We start from the raw sequence: 18,722 nt of genomic DNA on the forward strand, positions 1-18,722 counted from the left end.
CACACTCTCTCAAATAAATATAAGAAAAAAAAAGATTTGTTTATCTAAGTGTGTGTATATTTTAACAAAAATTAATCAAATATTGAATTCTAGTCAATGATATGCATGCAAACATGGTGGGGGGAAAGTCTACTGATGTTTGCAATTTACTTTAAAATGTGTTGAATGAGATGGATATGAAATAGAGTAAGTATCGTAAAATTTTAATGGTTCAATCTAGGTGGTGGATATACCTGTTTTAACTGTAAAATTGTTTCAACTTTGCTCTGTATTTACAACTTTTGAAGTCTGTGGTTGACCAAGCTCTAGCCCACCACCACCTCTCAGGCATCATGCCCCAACATTCTTCACCTTGCCCACCCACCTCCAGCTGAACTGCCCCCTGCTGTTCTTGAATATAGAGGAAACGTAATCCTTGCATGGAGTACTGGCTTTTAATGCTCCTCCCTCAAAAACCCAGAAGGATCACTCCTCCACACTTCTGCTCAAAAAATCTTTGAGAGAGGCTTTTCCAGACCACCCTGTATAATACAGCAACCCACCACAATATCAACCACCCCACCCTAACACTTCTCACAGCTAGCATGCTACGTGTTTGTGTATTATCATCTTCCCCACCTACCTAGAATGGAAAGTCCGCAAGAAGAATGATTTTGTTTTGCTCATTGTTGTTTTCCCAGCACCTTGAACAGGGTCTGGCTTGTAAAAGGCAATCGATAAATCTTCACTGAGTGAATGAATTAATAAATAAATGGGGTAAATATAAGTGGCATGGCTTTACAAGAATGCAATCTGGTAAATCTATCAAGAGCCTTGGTGTATCTACTTTTATTGATCTCTCCAAATTATATGATCATAAAGATATTTATCTCAATATTCTTTAAGAAGAAAAATACTTAAGAAATCTAAATCAAGGGGCACCTGGGTGGCTCAGTCGTTAAACGTCTGCCTTAGGCTCAGGTCATCGTCCCAGGGTCCTGGGATCGAGCCCCGCATCGGGCTCCCTGTTCAGCAAGAGGCCTGCTTCTCCCTCTCCCACTCCCCCTGCTTGTGTTCCCTCTCTCACTGTGTCTCTCTCTGTCAAATAAATAAAATCTTTAAAAAAAAAAAAAGAAAGAAATCTAAATCAATGTCCAACCATAGAGGAAAGAACATTTCCACCTCAGAGCCACTGACTACTGTTCTAAGCTTACCCTGGCTAAATTTTAATTTCTATGCCACTTCCTTATAATTATGATCTCTTATTCTTTTCATCATATTACAATTTAAGTTGTATATTTATTTTTATTTAAATTCATCTTTCCTACTAGCTCCATTAGAGCAAACACCATGTCCGTTTTGCTCAAAATACATATTTTATCCCAGATCTGTGCTGAATAAATGAATGCCTTTTTTTTTCTTTTTTTAAGTAGGCTCCATGCCCAGCATGGAGCCCAACACAGGGCTTGAACTCACGACCCTGAGATCAAGACCTGAGCTGAGATCAAGAGTCGGACGCTTAATCAACTGGCCACTCAAGAGCCCTAATAATGAACACCTTTTAAGTCCTCATTGTTCATGGCATCAAGTCATTCTATGTATAAGACTGGGAGAAAAGAAAAATCAGAATGTACACAGGACATATTAAAATGACTGAAATAAAAACTGAGATAGCAGCTAATAGAATTCAAGGAATTGTGAAAGGAAGAGTACAAAACTGCTTATTTTTTCATAGGAATCACATAGAACTATTCGATTTTTAATCCACGTACAATCTTGATTTTTTTTTAAGTTAAGGATTTTAAGCAAGCGAATCTATATTTATATTACCAAAAAGACGCAATGAGATTGTTAGGCATGAGTGGGAAAAGGGCCTGTTCATCCAGAACATCAACAAATAATCCTGCTTTCTTATGTGGCATCAGATGTGTTGAGATAAGGGGCCTGACAGCCTGGGAAAAGCTGGGAAGGCTGGTGTTTTCCTCCAGCCGCCCCATATACAGAGTGGTGGGAACTGGGCAGCAGAACAACTACTTCCGGGCGGTCCTGCTTCTGAGCGAACTCCACTTAACCATATATCGAGGCACCATCTGGGCCTTGTTCAAATTTGTGCAATTCGTAAATAGACAATTTTTTAAATGTGTAACCAGGATCTGTTTACTTTCTTAATCTGAGACTCCCAGGTTATATAAAATCAAGAGGAGGGAACCCTGTTCACAAACTTGAAGCAAAAAAAACCGAGCTGTGGCTTGGATAGGAGTTGACTTTCTGCTCACTCACACGTACTTCAAAAGCAAATACGATTTATGATCTGCAAAGATCCCTAAGAGCCAGGATTATTTCTAGGTTGACCAACGTAAGTTCCCCACTGTCCAGCACATGGTAACACTTCAATGATTACTGAATAGCTGACTAGTGATAAACAAGTTTTGGAAGGGTTTAGTTAGTAATGGGTATCAGTCACAGTACTCTATAAAAGATGAAGAGTTGAAGGCGCACCATAACCTTGTATAATGAAAACTAAAACTGAACCGCCAAGATACTTGCATGGCGTATCTTTTGCGATCACATTTGGTGAGTAATGAAGTACAGCTCTGAGATCATAGGCTTTGAATTTGCGGTCAGATAGAACTGGGTTTGAATTCCAATTCCACCTCTTACAAGTGGTATGACGTTACCACCTGTAAAACAGGATAGCTTCTACCTCACAGTGCACAACAGATGAGATTCTGTGTCTATAAAATGCTTTGAACACAATAAGAGCACAATCAATGCAACAGAGCTCATTTTCCCAAATTGCCTCCTAATTCTTGAAACAGTCCTCATGGGGCTATAATACTACAATAGCAAACAACCAGCTAATGAATATTGCATGAAGAAAAGACTATTCGAGTCTCTCAAAATGCAATCTGGACATAAGAATTACTTTAAACAAGTAATTTAAATTACTCAGAAGACCTCTAAGTCCCTCAGAGCTAAACACAAGTTAAGTTGAAAACTATTAAAAGTGATACCTCTAATTATAACCGGAACAAGTGGGTAGCCTGAGTACCACCAAAGGAATGTACTCAGTCCAGTCAACACCCCTAATCACACAGGCTCAAGCTTCTTGTTAAAGCTCTAGCTTCCCCTCTGTCTTCAAGTCTTTGGATCGGGGAAGCCTGCTTCTCCCTCTCCCACTCCCCCTGCTTGTGTTCCCTCTCTCACTGTGTCTCTATCAAAATAAACAAATAAAATCTTTAAAAAAAGTCAACTACCCACCCCAAAAGGCAAAAGAAAGAGGACACTCATTTCATGACATACCAGGATTCTTCCACCTCTGCGAAATAAAGCCAATCTTTAAAAACAAACCCTAACCCTAAAAAACTAATAATATCATACATAATTATATGATTAGATGAAAGACCAAAGTTCATCATCAGTGACTTATCAAAGACTAAATAACTTTTTATTTAAAATATTAAAGAATTCTGGGCACCTGGGTGGCTCAGTTGGTTGAGCCACTGCCTTCGGCTCAGGTCGTGATCCTGGAGTCCCAGGATCAAGTCCCACATCGGGCTCCCTGCTCATCAGGGAGTCTGCTTCTCCCTCTGATCCTGCCCCCTCTCATGCTCTCTCTCTCATTCTCTCTCTCAAATAAATAAAATCTTAAAAAAAATAAAATAAAATATTAAAGAATTCTGAAGTCCAATGTGATCATTACTTAATAATCTTTATGCCACTGAAGCCAAATTCTGTACTCAAGAACGTCCTGAATTCCTTTAAACTTGACATAATATACTATGTTTTCCCATAAATCTTTTAAAAAGGAATGATATTACCCGACAGAACCAAAAAGAGGGGGGAGAAATTCTAGCTGAAACACATACACATACACCAGGGGCTTCAGACAATTTGGTGGAGTAAATTTTTTAAAGGTACAAATAGCCTTGAGCTTCCAACTGCAAAAGAACCACACAACAGAAGCTCCCCTCCCCACCCCCCCACCATCTACTGGAGAGATCCAATATTTCAGCCAGGCCAGAATGTAAGTACAAGCCAAAGTACGCAATCTGTATTACAGTTCATTCAGCTGTGATCCTACGAAGCCTCTTGGTAGACCATCCCAAAGAGGAACATGTAGGATTTAAGAGGCAAACTGGGACCAATATTAGGCAATTTTAAACACTTATCAAAATTGAAATTTATCTTATACAGATGCACAGACATAAAATAACCTTTGTTCAAATTCACGTATTACATCATTATGTCTAATAGTAGAAAAAAAAGAGACATTCAAGTTTTTTCAATATAGGGAACAAATTACAGAAATTAAGGAAAATCCAAATAATGGGATTATATGCAGCTATAAAATTCAATGAAGAAGCTCTCTGAATACTGACATTATGAGTAAAACATAGCAAGGTACAGACTAAGTTGTATAATGTGCTCCCATCTGTTAGGGAGAGCAGGGTGGCAGAAACAAATTTATTTATGTTTTTATTTGCATAAAACAGAGCTATAAGGATACATAGGAAACTAAAAATCCGGGTTGCCTCAAGGGAAAATGGGGGACAAGGGTGGGAGGGAGTTTTTTAACCTTTCATAACCTCGAGAACTTTGTACCACATGACTGTTTTAAACCAATTCAAAACACTGATTTTTAATGACTGCTAATTTTAAAAAAGAAAAGAAAAAGCCTTCTGTAAGTCTGTTTACTCTTCTGGAAAATGGGAGGGAAATAATAATAATAATACCTACTCAATAGAGTTACTATGACAAAAAAAAATGAGATCTTGCATGTAAATTGATTCCCACAATTCCTGGCCGGGACATCACAAATCAATTATAGCCCCTCTGCCCCCTCACTTGCCCGTTGTTCTTCGTGCCTTGCACAGTGTTACACAAACAGCAGCCTCTTAGCAAATGCTTGTGAAATAAATGGATGAGAACTTACAGAAAGTATGGCCAGATTTCACATCAGCTAGCATGCTGGCCAGTGTTATATCTTAGGGATTCATACACACCAGACTTACCGGAATGCTCCAGACCTGCATTCCATCACTGTAGCCGATCATAATCAACAGAGGTGGCTCATTCCCAGTGCTGTGTATTTCATGAAATTCCAGATTTCTTGATGTATCTGTGTTAGAATTTAGCCACAAAGAAGCAAATTAAAAAGAAAACTACACTTCTTTAATATCATTAGTCTAACAATTGCTTAAACTGTTTTTCAGTAGAAAGTATTTGGAAGACATCATTTATAAGAAAGTGAACAGGAAGCTGAAATTATAAAACTAGTAGTTTTTTTTAACAGTACCTATAATTATCTGCACAAGTAAGACTTTAAAAAAAAAAAAACTCTCACTGGAGAACTTGGGAATATTAATACCAGGAACAAAACCATCTGCAAATGATACATAAAAAAAAATTTTTACCAAAATTAATTAAATATAAATATGAGTATAACCTACTAGAATTTCTAATATTTGTAAAGCTAACAGTGGAAGACAAGTTACATTCCTTCATGTTTAGGAATTGAATTCTGATGTACCCGAACACCAGGCATATGGTCCACTACAACAGAATTATAGGTACCTGTCTAATCGACTTCCAATTCACATCACTGAATATTAAGCATCTGTTATATAATCAGTATTATGAAAGATATCCTTCCTGAACAAAACCACTGCACCTCACAAAACACGAATTCAAGCATTCTATTCTCAAATCACGACCTTTTCTTCAGCAAGTTTGCTCAACCACTTCCATTATGATCCATTCTCTGACTTCATTAGGCCTTCTGGTCCACCAATACCACTGCCTTCTCCCTATTCTTCAGACCACCTTATATTGACTCTCCTTCCATCTTATGGTCTTTGATCAATCATCTAACTTCTGCCAATAACCTACAGATTCTGATCTCTTTTTATGGGATTTCTGCATGGCACCCATCTCGCAAAATCTCAATCCTAGACAAACCCAACTACCCACTATCTTCATACATTCTATGGCAATCAAGTACTGCTACAGGAATATCACACAATTAGACAGAATTGGTACCACTATAAATTAATTTATCTCTACAAACCTCAACTGGACCCTCAAAACAGCACATCACATTTACTCTATTTTCTGGAACTTCACCTATAATTTCTTCAATGACTTTCTTAAGCTTTCTCCAAGCCCTGACTCCACCCAATCTCTCCTTACTCAGCAGATAATGTGTCTGAGACTGCACAGGGAAACTAGAAATTTCCTGTTGCTAAAGACCTGAGTGCACTGGTACCACTCTGTTCTCATTCCATCTCATTACAAACCGTTGTCTTTCCTTCTGTCTAGACTAAATCTCTCCATCTATGCTTTGGATCCCACTCTCCCCCACCTTCTCAGGAGCCTTTTTCTAATCATTTCTTTCCTGTATCTTCAATACCTTCCATGCTACTAGATATTTTCAATGAGCATTTAAACATGCTGAAGTGTCTCCTACCTTTTAAAAAATTTCAAATAAATCAGTGCCAGGGGAATTTTAGATGTAAATAACAAAGGTAAAATTAGGAAAACATGCATGGATAATGTAGAAGCACATTTTCATCATCATGGTACAGGGAAAGAGTTCTTAATAGGACACACAAAAAAAGTCTTTGCATGAAAGATTGGCAAATTCTACTCCATTATCTCCTACATTAAAATGGAGAATTTCTGTTAATCATGAGCCACCCTTACCAGAAAAGTGAAAAGGCAAGCCACCGCAGGGGAGAAGAGACTTAGAACAATTATAACCCCACAGGGACTCATCTTGTACATGTAACAATTAAAAACCAATATGAAAAAGTAAGTCACTAGAAAAACAGGCTGGAGACATGAAAAAACACTTCAAAAAGAGGACATTCAAATAAATCCACCATCAATAAATATGAAAAGTGGCTCAATCTCATTTGTAATTAAGCAAGTATTGATTAAAGCCACAATGACAGGGGTGCCTGGGTGGCTCAGTCGTTAAGCGTCTGCCTTCGGCTTGGGTCGTGATCTCAGGGTCCTGGGATCGAGCCCCACTCAGGCTCCCTGCTTGGCGGGAAGCCTGCTTCTCCCTCTCCCACTCCCCCTGCTTGTGTTCCTCTCTCGCTGTGTCCCTCTCTGCCAAATAAATAAATAAAATCTTTAAAAAAAAAAAAAAAAAAACCACAATAACAAAACCAAGTGTTAGCAGGATGTGGAATAAAGTACTGCATATTTACTGCTAGGGAATGTAAATCAGTACAACCACTTGAGAAAACAGTTTGACAATATATGCCCAAGTTGAAGACACAATGCCCTTTGACCAAGTAGCTCTACTCTAGGTTTACACTCAGAAAAAAGGAGCGTATATACACCAAGAGACAAGCACAAGAATATTCACAGCCACATTATTTGTGGTTTCTTTTTTAAGATTTCATTTTTTTTAAGTAATCTCTACACCCAGTGTGGGGCTCAAGCTCATAACCCCAAGATCGAGAGTCGCATGCTCTTCCAACTGAGCCAGCCAGGCACCCCCTTAGCAGCATTATTTGTAAAGAGCCAAAAGCTGGAATCAATCCAAATGTCCATCAGAAGGAAAGCAGACAAGCACAGCGGTATACTGAAACAATGGAATACTATTCGCCACAGAAAAATAATGAACCGCTGCCATACATCATAACAGGGATGAACCTCACAAACATGATGAGCAAAAGAACCCAGACAAAAAAAACTATATAGCAAATAATTCTATTGATATGAAATTCAAAGTCACTAAGCAATTAGGTAACAATATTCTATCTCTTACCCTAGGTGATAGTTACATAGGTGCTGGATTTGTAAAACTACATTCATTGATCTACCTTTTGTACTATTTACCATGATATATTTGCACAATAAATAAGGCTTTAAAAAAATCATAAATTGAAACAACACTATCCTTCTCTCTTTATTTGACTTCATTACTCTCCTCTCCTTCTAGAAGCTGAATTCCTTGATTAAGTTGTTTGTAACTGTCATCTATACTTTATCTCTCATTCACCCCAAATCCATTTCAAAATGGTTTCTGCCCCAACACTCCTCCCAAGTGACTTCTGCTGTGGTCACCAATAATCTCCAAGTTGTTAAATGCAATGTATGTTTTTTAAGCCCATCTTGCTAGACTATTTAGCAGCTATAACCAACGTTCACCATTTTCTCCTTAAAATATTTTCCTTTGGTATTCCAGGTATAATCTTCTCCTACTTTTCCTCCTATCATACTAACCCATGACCATTTCCTGCACTGGCTCATCCCTTTCCTCCTACTCTTTAGACACTGGAGTTGTTCAAAGCTAACTCCTAGACTGTTCTCACAGTATAGCCTACCATGGGTCTCATTCCATCCACTGCTTCTCTTAGTATCTGCTAGTGACTTCCAAAACATAGGTTTTTGGAGCCCTCAGCAGAAGATCAAATTCCACTCAAAGATCATGATTTCCTCCACAAACCTGATCTTCCTCCACAAACCTGATCTTCCTCCAAGGTTCTCTATTTTGGTGAATAGCATGATTATCTAACCAGTTGGCAAAGTTGGGAATCACCTTCTTCCTTTCCTCTAACAATAAATCTATCATTAATCTATCACCTGTGTCTTTCTAAATAGCTCTCTTCTTACACCACCACTATGCTGTCCATTATAACATCGACTCTAAAAGCATAAAATGGCTTCCTGCATCCACCATTACCCCCAAACTCCTACAAAAGAGTGTTTTAAAAAATATAAATAATGGCATATCTCCTCACCTCCATCCTCTATATTAGTGACTTCCTATTGCTCAAATATAAAGATCAAAATGTTCAACACAGCTTATAATCAGTAATTTTCTAATACTTTACTTTTCTAATACTTTTCTTTTGACAGGAATTCACTGGCATAAAGTTAATAAATAACACATGATTCTATATCCAGGAAAATTCAGAATTATAAACTTATTTTCCAAGGGCATAATTCTCTTTCTACCTAGCATTTACATGGTCTTTTGTAGTTTTCAATGTGCTTTGGTATACAGATCAGCTAATCTGACATACAACAATCCGGTTTTATGTGCAGAGCAGGAGCCAATTTCATTTTATCATTGACAAGAACAAGTTAGGTATAGTGTACTCAAAGCTGAAGGGAAATCTCAGGATTCTTGACACTCAATCTAGTCGTCCTTCTACTACAGCTACCATCTTGATCACAGGTTGCTACTTTTAGAAGGGCTCAAACGCCACATATAAAACCCTGTGGTCATTATATGAACAAAATCTCCTTTCTCTTATTTTAGATTCTGCTTAGTCACTTGTACTATTTTTCATTCTCTAGATGGTGCTACAGCAGACTTCATCACTCTGGAATGAAACTCCTAATTTTGTAAAAATTGTAAGTTATTCTTCAAAACTGTTATAGCTTTAAGTAATCACTATTCTTTGACTTTTCTTTATATCCTCTCTTATACCATCACTAGTTTTTCAATCCAGAACTGTTCTTTATCTCCTTTACTGGTTTCTTTTTTCTTATTTCCCCCCTAAATATGGACTTTACAGTCTTTCCTATAGAGACATGTAGCATTCCTTTGTGGTTTTAGTCAACTACAACAGCCTCCTTTTATTCGCCCATCCTCCAAAACCTTGTCCACTCCTCCGTATACTCCCCCTCCTCAGAAAAATGTTTGCAATTGGGGGCGGAGGCCTACTGGGTTTTCTGCTCACCTAAAAAAATCGAGGTATAAAGTGAAATTAGATCTTTCTCCCAAACCAGCTGCTTCTGTATTCCATGTGTGTATTAATAGCAGCAATGTACTGCCAATACTCAGTCTAAAACCTGGGAAGTCATTTTTAGTTGATGCTAATAGGTGAATGAGGATTAAGGCAGGAAAGAACATTTCAACCAGAAGGCTCCCTGTACAAAGGTCCTGAGGCATGAAAAGTTCTGTGCCATTAATGACCTGAAAGCCAAGCAGGGTTGAAGCATAGTTTTTGAGGGGACATAGATGGGGAAAGGACCAAGAGTTTGAAGCACTTGTGAGACATCTAAGTGAAATGTCTAGGGCGTAGCTGACACGTGGACCCAAGCACACTAGAGCAAGAGAGGCTTGCAGCAGCCATTATCTTTGTATGCCCCACACACTTCTTACTCTATGCCGCCCCCTTTCCTGGTAACTGATCTTACTCCCCATCGAGCACAGGAATAGGCACATAACCAGCTGAGCCAATTCCAGTACGACACCCTTGGCCCACTGCAACTATTCCAGTAACTGGAAGGTAACCTTTCTGGACACCCAGTGAATACTTTTACCTCCTTGACCACATAGCATAATCATAAAGGTATGATCAGAGAGCTTTGAGCAATCACCACTCCAACCTCATTAAAGGTTGAAAGAAATCAAAGAAGAGAAGCAAGCATTCAGAAAGAAGTAGTGACAAGAAGTGAATGACTAATGGAACACTACATCAAAAACTAATGATGTAATGTATGGTGATTAACATAATAATAAAAAAATTTTTTTAATTTAAAAAAAAGTCATGAGGAAGAAAAAAAGAAGAAGAAGAAATGAATGACTAGAAGTTTCAGGACACCACCCTTTCCAGCTATATGATGTGAGTAGGTTAAAAAAAATAGTAATTCCCATATGGAAAACAGTACGGAATTTCCTCAAAAAAATTAAAAACAGAATTAACATATGAGACAACAATTCCACTTATGGATATATACTGAGAAAGAATTGAAAACAGAAACTCAAAGAGATATTTATACAATAATATTAATAGCAGCATTATTCACAAAGCCAAAAGGTGGAAGCAACCCAAAAGACCATGGGTGAACAAATAAGTAAGATGTGATATATACATACAATAGAAAATTATACAGCCTTAAAAGGAAAGGAAATTCCAACACATGCTACACATGGATGAATCCTGACATGCTAAGTGAAATAAGCAAGTCACATAAAGACAAATGCTATAGGATACCACTTATGAAGTACCTTGAATAATCAAATTCATAGAGCCAGAAAGTAGAATGGCGGATACCAAGGGCTAATGGGAAAGAGAGAATGTGGACCTATTTATAATGGGTACAGAGTTTTAGTTTTACAAGATGAAAAGAGTTTTGGCATTGTTTGCATAACAATGTGAATGTACTTAACACTACTAAACTATACACTTAAAAATGGCTAAAAAGGTAAATTTTATGTTATGTATATTTTACCACAATAAAAATTTTTTTGATTCTCTTAAACCAATCACTTGCAACTGAAAAAAAAGCCTGTTGAATATAAAAATGGATACCTAAGTATAGTGAGTACTATACTACCGCATAGTATATATAATACGCAATATAACATATGTAACATAGTACTATGCTAGTACTTTTACATTAGAATTGACCAAGTCAGGATGGGCCAGGGGGTGGCAGGAATTTCCCCTCACAGACTAGAAGGTTGGCAGTTCTTATTATGCTGGAGCAAACCAGCTGGTTAACAAGATTCTGGGACTGAAATTATACACTCACCTTTAAGGAATCTGATAGAAACATCAGAGTGTTAAACTGCTTTGGCTACTTACATCGTTTTCAGTATGGAGGCTCAAGAGAAACAAGTTTAGGTATAAGTCAGACTGCCTGGAAGCAGAAAAAGAACAGTGACAATGATACAATAGGACTTCATCCCCCTCACGAATGAGTTCCAAAAGCAGTAGTCTCCACCTAACACCAAGCCAAAGTCAGTACAATAATTAGGAATGGAGATACCTAAGAGAACCCAGGATTGGAGAATTCCAGTAAGCCAAGTCCCTTAAAATTATCTCCTGTTAGTCGTTGCCTAGTCAACCCCCAACCACAATAAGCCATAATCAAATGGGATGCAGCCTGGAGGCAAGGGGCCAACTGGTATCACTCTATCATTCCAAGCAAAAAAAGCAGAGCTCCCTGGCCTATTGGAAAGACTAGAAAGCAACCACTAGAACAGAGTTTTCAATCCAAACACTGCAACTTTTAAATTAATTAATAACTAATAGAGTTTCATTAAAAATATAAAATAACTTAAATCTATAGACAGCTAACAAACTTCTAAATTGTTTTGCCAGAAAAACTCCAGGTCTGGCAAAGAGAAGCCTAAATACCTAATACCGTCTCCAGGTACCCATAACTGCTCTACAAAGAATTCTGCAAGTTGCTAAACTAACATGGCTGCAACCAGAAGATTCCCTTCCACTATCTCCCCTAGGGTATCATGAAAGACAAAAGGCAACGAACAAGGAATTGCACCCCAGGTACACCAGGCACCAGGGAAGGGCAGACTGTCTGATCAAGAAACTCCAAAGTGAGGGAAAAGTTAGCCCTTGTTAGCCTTCTTCAGTGAGATGCTCGAATTGCAACCAATCAACCCTACTTTTTTTCTTTTCCACAGCCAAATTTTCTTTCAATTGTAAACATCTCAGGTTTGCTGCATAAAGACCTAAAAAAATATATATATTCTCGAAGAAAGAACACAAATGGGGCATCTGGGTGGAGCAGCTGGTTAAGCGTCCGACCCTTGGTTTCAGCTCAGATGATGATCTCGGGGTCATGAGATCAAGCCCTATGTCAGGCTCTGAGCTCAGCGCAGAGTCTACTTAAGATTCTCTCTCTCCGGGATGCCTGGGTGGCTCAGTCGATCAAGCATCTGCCTTCAGCTCAGGTCATGATCCCAGTGTGCTGGGATCGAGTCTTACATGGGGCTCCCTGCTCAGCGGAAGTCTGCTTCTCCTTCCCCCACTCCCCCTGCTTGTATTCCCTCTCTCACTGTCTCTCTTTCTGTCAAATAAATAAATCTAAAATCTTTAAAAAAAAAAAAGATTCTCTCTCTCCCTTCCCCTCTCCCCACCCCCACTCATGCTCAATCAATCTCTCTCTCTCTCAAATAAATGAAAGAAAGAAAGAACACAAACAGACAAATTCAAGAAATGCTGTAAGAGACTGAGGAAGTAAGGGGGATCAAGTATCTTGGTAACCTTTACTACTGCCTTAAAACTTAAGAAGTGTACACACACAGTCCTAGGGTCAGAGACAATAAAAAGTACATCGATTAAAAACCTGGGCCAAAATCTCATACAATGTATAGAAAGGAGAGACCAAAGTACATGTGAGTGTGCTCAAGTATTTAACAGGAAAATGTATACATTTAAAAGTTTAATAAATTAACTGGGATATGGGATACTACATTTAAAACAACCACTATAAGTTCAATAGCACACATAGACTAAAATAATTTTCAAGCAGGATCCATCTACATTTCCAGATGCATTTTACTTCAGTAAAGCAAAGGCTTTATGGAATATTATGCTAGCAATTCTTACTTGCTATTAAAAAAAAAAAAAACAGAAAATCATGCCTAAGTAAAGATTATTTTGAAGAAATTTTCTAAATGTTAGTTTTGTAATATTAAAATCACTTTCTTTTTTGCTGCTGACATGAAACTATGCCCTTAAAAATTTTTTTTAACATTTTTGCAAGCTTTTGTTACTATCTGCACTAGTATTTCCAAGACTGTGACCACATTTACTTTGTTATCAAAGCAAGAAAGTTCTCTAATGGGGCACCAGTCTGGCTCAGTCAGTGGAGCATACAACTCTTGATCTCAAGGTTGTGGGTTCAAACCCCACATTGGTTGTAGAGATTACTTAAAAATAAAATCTTAAAAAAAAAAAGTTCTCTAATACTTTCTGACACACACAAAGCAAAAATATACTTCCAGAAGAGAAAGAAGAGTCTGAATTCAAGAGGAAAAGATGATAGAAAACAAAAGATGAATAATTACCTAGTTATAAATAAAGAGGGAAAAGGAGAGTAGGAGGACCCAATGCTTGCCTCATCTCTTGAACACAGCCAGATAAATATCAAATCATTCTGAACACCCAGGAAATCGATCTGAAGACTGAGAGAACAAACTGCACAACTAGAGGGAGAAAAAAGGCCACATCGTGAAAGATAGGAGGTGCAGAGATGTGATTTGGGGGGGGAAAGAATCGCTGGTGCTACAGAGAGGAGAGAGCCCTGATCAGGGAAAGAGGCAAGAGAGAGAGAGACAGAGACATAGAAGAGTGTGAGAGAGAAACAGAGAGAGAGAAAGAGAACAGAGCTCAGGGCATTGCACAAGAAAAACACTTCACCAAAACCACTGACGGGGAAACAAGAGGGGCTGATTATTTCGAGTTTTTACAAGCAGTGGAGCTCAAAGTCTTAAGTTTGAGAAGTCTGCACCATCACCAGATGGAGCCTGGAGGGCACAGAGGTGCTCCTGTGGAGAAGGAAGGCAGAGGCCCGGGAGCGGACAGCATGGTCTGAGGATTCCCTGGGTCACATTGGGAGAAACAGTTCCCCTTGTTGGAGTGTATCTGGGAGAGGTGGCACTGCCTTGTGAGGACAAAAGAGCCAGTGGGCGTCACTGAGCTGTCCCATTCATTAGCATAGAAGGAGCAGAAGCTGCTGCTGAGGGCAGCTAACCTGGACACCAACTTTCGGCTACACTCTACCATAAACTCCAAGCCTCTGCACGTTTGTGCAACTGACCTTCTGGGACAAACCAGCACGAGCCACAGTGCAGCAAGACCCTCACCCAGAGGATCAGCGTGGGTCTGTGCTGCACCAGGTCCCTAAAATTTGGAGTTTGAAACCCAGCCAGTGGGCCTGAGATAAAACACAGGAGCACTGTGCCACCGGGTGAGCAGATGGCTTGGACACAGATAGGATGAAGACAGGGAACCTGATGGAAGCTGGGGACAAAAGAGGGGAGACTGTTCACACTTCTGTGAGGGCTTCCTGAAAAGCAGAAGGCACAAACTCCCCTCTCCAAGGACAAGAGAGTCAGCTGATGCCATTTTTACCCCTGTCCATCAGCAGGGATGGACTTCAGTGAGCAGCACAGTGCCCACAGTGGAGGCTTGAGCCACTTACATCAAGCCCCGAACCCCACACTGTGCAGGTGCTTCTTTACTAAGACAAGTGTGCCTGAGAGTCAAAGAAGCAGCAGGCCCCTTCCACAGAAGACCCGCACAAACCCCCAAACACACCAAGCCTACTGACCATAGAGTACTGCAAAGCTTCAGCTCCAGGGGAAATAGGATCCAGCCTCTTTTAACAAGCAGACCAAAACACACTTAGTTAAAACTCGCCATACAGTGGACAAGGTCCAAACATTCCCAACTGCAGGCAAGGAGAAATTCTACAGAGGACTGACACATGGGAAAGAGCAGCCAAACACAGCAGCAGAGTACACCAGAAACACTTCCTGAAGCACCAGGCCCTCGAGAGTATCGGACCTCTTAATATAGCCATTACTCTCAGGAGCAGGAAACATAATAGGCTTTCCTAACACAAAGAAGAGAGAGACCTAGATAAAACGCCAAGACAGAGGAATTCATTCCAAAAGAAAGAACAAGAAGAGATCACAGCCAGGATTTAATCAAAACAGATACAAGTAATATGCCTGAACCAGAATTTAAAACAGCAATCATAAGGATACTAGCTGGGCCTGAGAAAAGCCCAGAAAGGACACCAGGGAGTCCTTTACCACAGAGATAAAAGACCTAAAAACTAGACAGGCCAAAATAAAAAATGCTATAATAAAGATACAAAACTGATTGGATGGAATGACCACAAGGATGGAAGAAGCAAAGGAACTAATAAGTGATACAGATGATATAATTATGGAAAACAAGCTGAAAAGGAGAGGGAAAGAAAAATATTGGACCACAAATGCAGACTTAGGGAACCGAGCAACTCCCTAAAGCATAGTAACATTCATATCATAGAAGTCCCAGAAGAAGAAGAGAGGGAAAAAGGGGTGGAAGGTTGATTTGTTCAAATTATAGCCAAAAACTTCCTTCATCTGGAGAAGGAAACAGACATCCAAATCCAGGAGGCACAGAGAACTCCCATCAAAATCAACAAAAGCAGGCTAACACCAAGACATATCATAGTAAAATTTTCAAAATAAAGAGATAAGGAAAGAATCCTGAAAGCAGCAAGGGCAAAGAAATCCCCAACCTACAAGGGAAGACAAGGTTAGCAGATCTCTCCACAGAAACTTGGCAGGCCAGAAGAGAGTGGCATGATATATTCAACGTGCTGAATGGGAAAAATGTGCAGCCAAGAATACTTGATCCGGCAAGGCTGTCATTCAGAATAGAAGGAGAGATAAAGAGTTTCCCAGACAAACAAAAACTAAAGAAGTTCATAACTACTAAACCAGCCCTACAAGAAATATTAAAGGAGACTCTTTGAGTGGGAAAGAAAGACCAAAGCAACAAAGACTAGAAAGGAAGAAAGAAAATCTCCAGAAACACTAACTTTATTTACAATGGCACCAAAATTCATATCTATCAATAATCACTCTGAATGTAAATGGACTAAATGCTCCAACCAAAAGACATAGGCCATCAGAATGGATAAAAAAATAAGACCCATCTATATGCTGCCTCCAAGAGACTCATTTTAGACCTAAAGACACCTGCAGATTGAAAGCCTGGCGGGCTTAGTTGGTGAAACATGCAACTCCTGATCTGGGGGTTGTGATTTTGAGCCCCATGTTGGGTGAGGAGCCGACTTACAAAACAAAATGAGCATTTATCATGCTAATGGACATCAAAAGAAAGCCAGATTAGTCATATTTATATCAAACAAACTAGATTTTAAACCAAAGACTGTAACAAGAGATGAAGAAGGGCACTATACCATAATAAAGGGGTCTATCCAACAAGAAAACCTAACAATTGTAAATATTTATGCCCCCCAACTTGGGAGCGCCCAAATATATAAATCAATAACAAATATAAAGAAACTCCTTGATAATAATACAGTAATAGTAGGGAATTTAACACCCAAATTACAATGGACAGATTATCTAAGCAGAAAATCAACAAGGCAACAATGGCTTTGAATGACACACTGGACCAGATGGACTTAACAAATATATTCAGAACATTTCATCCTAAAACAACAGAATACACATTCTTTTCAAGTGCATATGAAACATTCTCCAGAATAGAACACATAATGGGTCACAAATCAGGCCTCAACAAGTACAAAAAGACTGAGATCATACCATGCATATTTTCATACCACAACACTATGAAACTTGAAGTCAACCACAAGTAAAAATGCAGAAAGACCACAAATACATGGGGATTAAAGAACATCCTTCTAAAGAATAAACAGGTCAACCAGGAAATTAGAGAAGAAATAATAAAAAAAAAAAAAAACCTGGGAGCAAATGAAAATGAAAACATGACAGTCCAAACATCCCAAACCTTTGGGATGCAGCAAAAGCGGTCATAAGAGGCAAGTACATAGCAATACAGACCTAACTCAAAAAGCAAGAAAAGTCTCAAATACACAACCTAACCTTACACCTAAAGGAGCTAGAAAAGGAACAGCAAATAAAGCCTAAAGCCATCAAAAGAAGGGAAACAATACATATTAGAACAGGAATAAATGATATAGAAACAAACAAACAAAAACAGTACAACAGATTAATGAAACTAGGAGCTGGTTCTTTCAAAGAATTAATAAAACTGATAAACCCCTAGCCAGACTTATCAAAAAGAAACAAGAAAGGACCCAAATAAATAAAATCATGAATGAAAGGGGAGAGATCACAACCAACACCACAGAAATACATTTAAAAGAGAATATTATGAAAAATTATATGCCCACAAATTGGGCAATCTGGAAGAAATTCATAAATTCCTAGAAACATATAAACTACTAAAACTGAAACAGGAAGAAATAGAAAATTTGAATACCAGAATAGAAATTGAAATAGTAATCAAAAATCTCCCAAAAAACAAAAGTCCAGGGCCAGATGGCTTCCCAGGGGAATTCTAGCAAACATTTAAAGTGTTAATACTTATTCTTTTCAAACTGTTCCAAAAAAATAGAAATGGAAGGAAAACTTCTTCCAAACTCTTTCTATAAGGCCAGCATTACCTTGATCCCAAAACCAGACAAAGACCCCACCAAAAAGGAAATTACAGACCAATATCCCTGATTGACATGGATGCCAAAATTCTCACCAAGACACTAGCCAATAGGATCCAACAGTACATTAAAAGAATTATTAGCCACAATCAAGTGGGATTTATTCCTGGGCTGCAAAGGTGGTTCAGTATTTGCAAATCAACCAACATGATACACCACATTAATAAAAGAAAGGATAAGAACCATATGATCATCTCAGTAGATGCAGAAAAAGCAACTGACAAAATGCAGCATCCATTCTTGATAAAATCCATTCTCAACAAAGTAGGGATAGATAGAATGTATCTCAACATCACAAAGGTCATATACAAAAGACCCAGAGCTAATATCATCCTCAGTGGGGAAAGACTGAGAGCTTTTCCTCTATAGGCAGGAACAAGACAGGGATGTCCACTCTCACCACTGTTATTTATCATAATACTGGAAGTCCTAGGCGCAGCAGTCAGACAACAAAAAGAAAGACATCCAAATCGGAAAGGAAAAAGTCAAACTTTCACTATTCACAGATGACATGATACCCTACATAGAAAACCCAAAAGACTCCACCAAAAATTTGCTAGTACTGATACACAAATTCAGCAAAGTTGCAGGGTACAAAATCACCATTCAGAAATCTGTTGCATTTCTTTTTTTTTAAGATTTTATTTATTTATTTGAGAGAGAGAGAGGGAATGAGCAGTGTGGAGGGGCAGAGGGAGAAAGAAAGGGAGAAGCAGACTCCCTGCTGAGCA

The 18,722-nt window shown here is 38.7% G+C and overlaps 1 protein-coding gene across 8 annotated transcripts in view; it reads right to left on the bottom strand.

Annotated features, from left to right (window-relative positions):
- BCAS3 (BCAS3 microtubule associated cell migration factor) overlaps positions 1–18,722 on the bottom strand; it is a 598,395-nt gene that overhangs the window by 565,141 nt on the left and 14,532 nt on the right. For all 8 annotated transcript variants that reach the window (XR_015769358.1, XM_028109071.2, XM_088028350.1 and 5 more), the window contains exon 5: positions 4,995–5,101. Coding sequence is in view for 7 of the 8 variants with exons in the window: in XM_028109071.2 (XP_027964872.1) it covers positions 4,995–5,101 (107 nt within the window). In the remaining variant the exon portion in view is untranslated. The remainder of the gene's footprint in view (positions 1–4,994; positions 5,102–18,722) is intronic.

This window comes from Eumetopias jubatus, unplaced genomic scaffold, assembly GCF_037043125.1.
Source record: "Eumetopias jubatus isolate StellerSeaLion01/CBP00866 unplaced genomic scaffold, mEumJub1_p1.0 scaffold_10, whole genome shotgun sequence".
Taxonomy (NCBI): domain Eukaryota; kingdom Metazoa; phylum Chordata; class Mammalia; order Carnivora; family Otariidae; genus Eumetopias; species Eumetopias jubatus.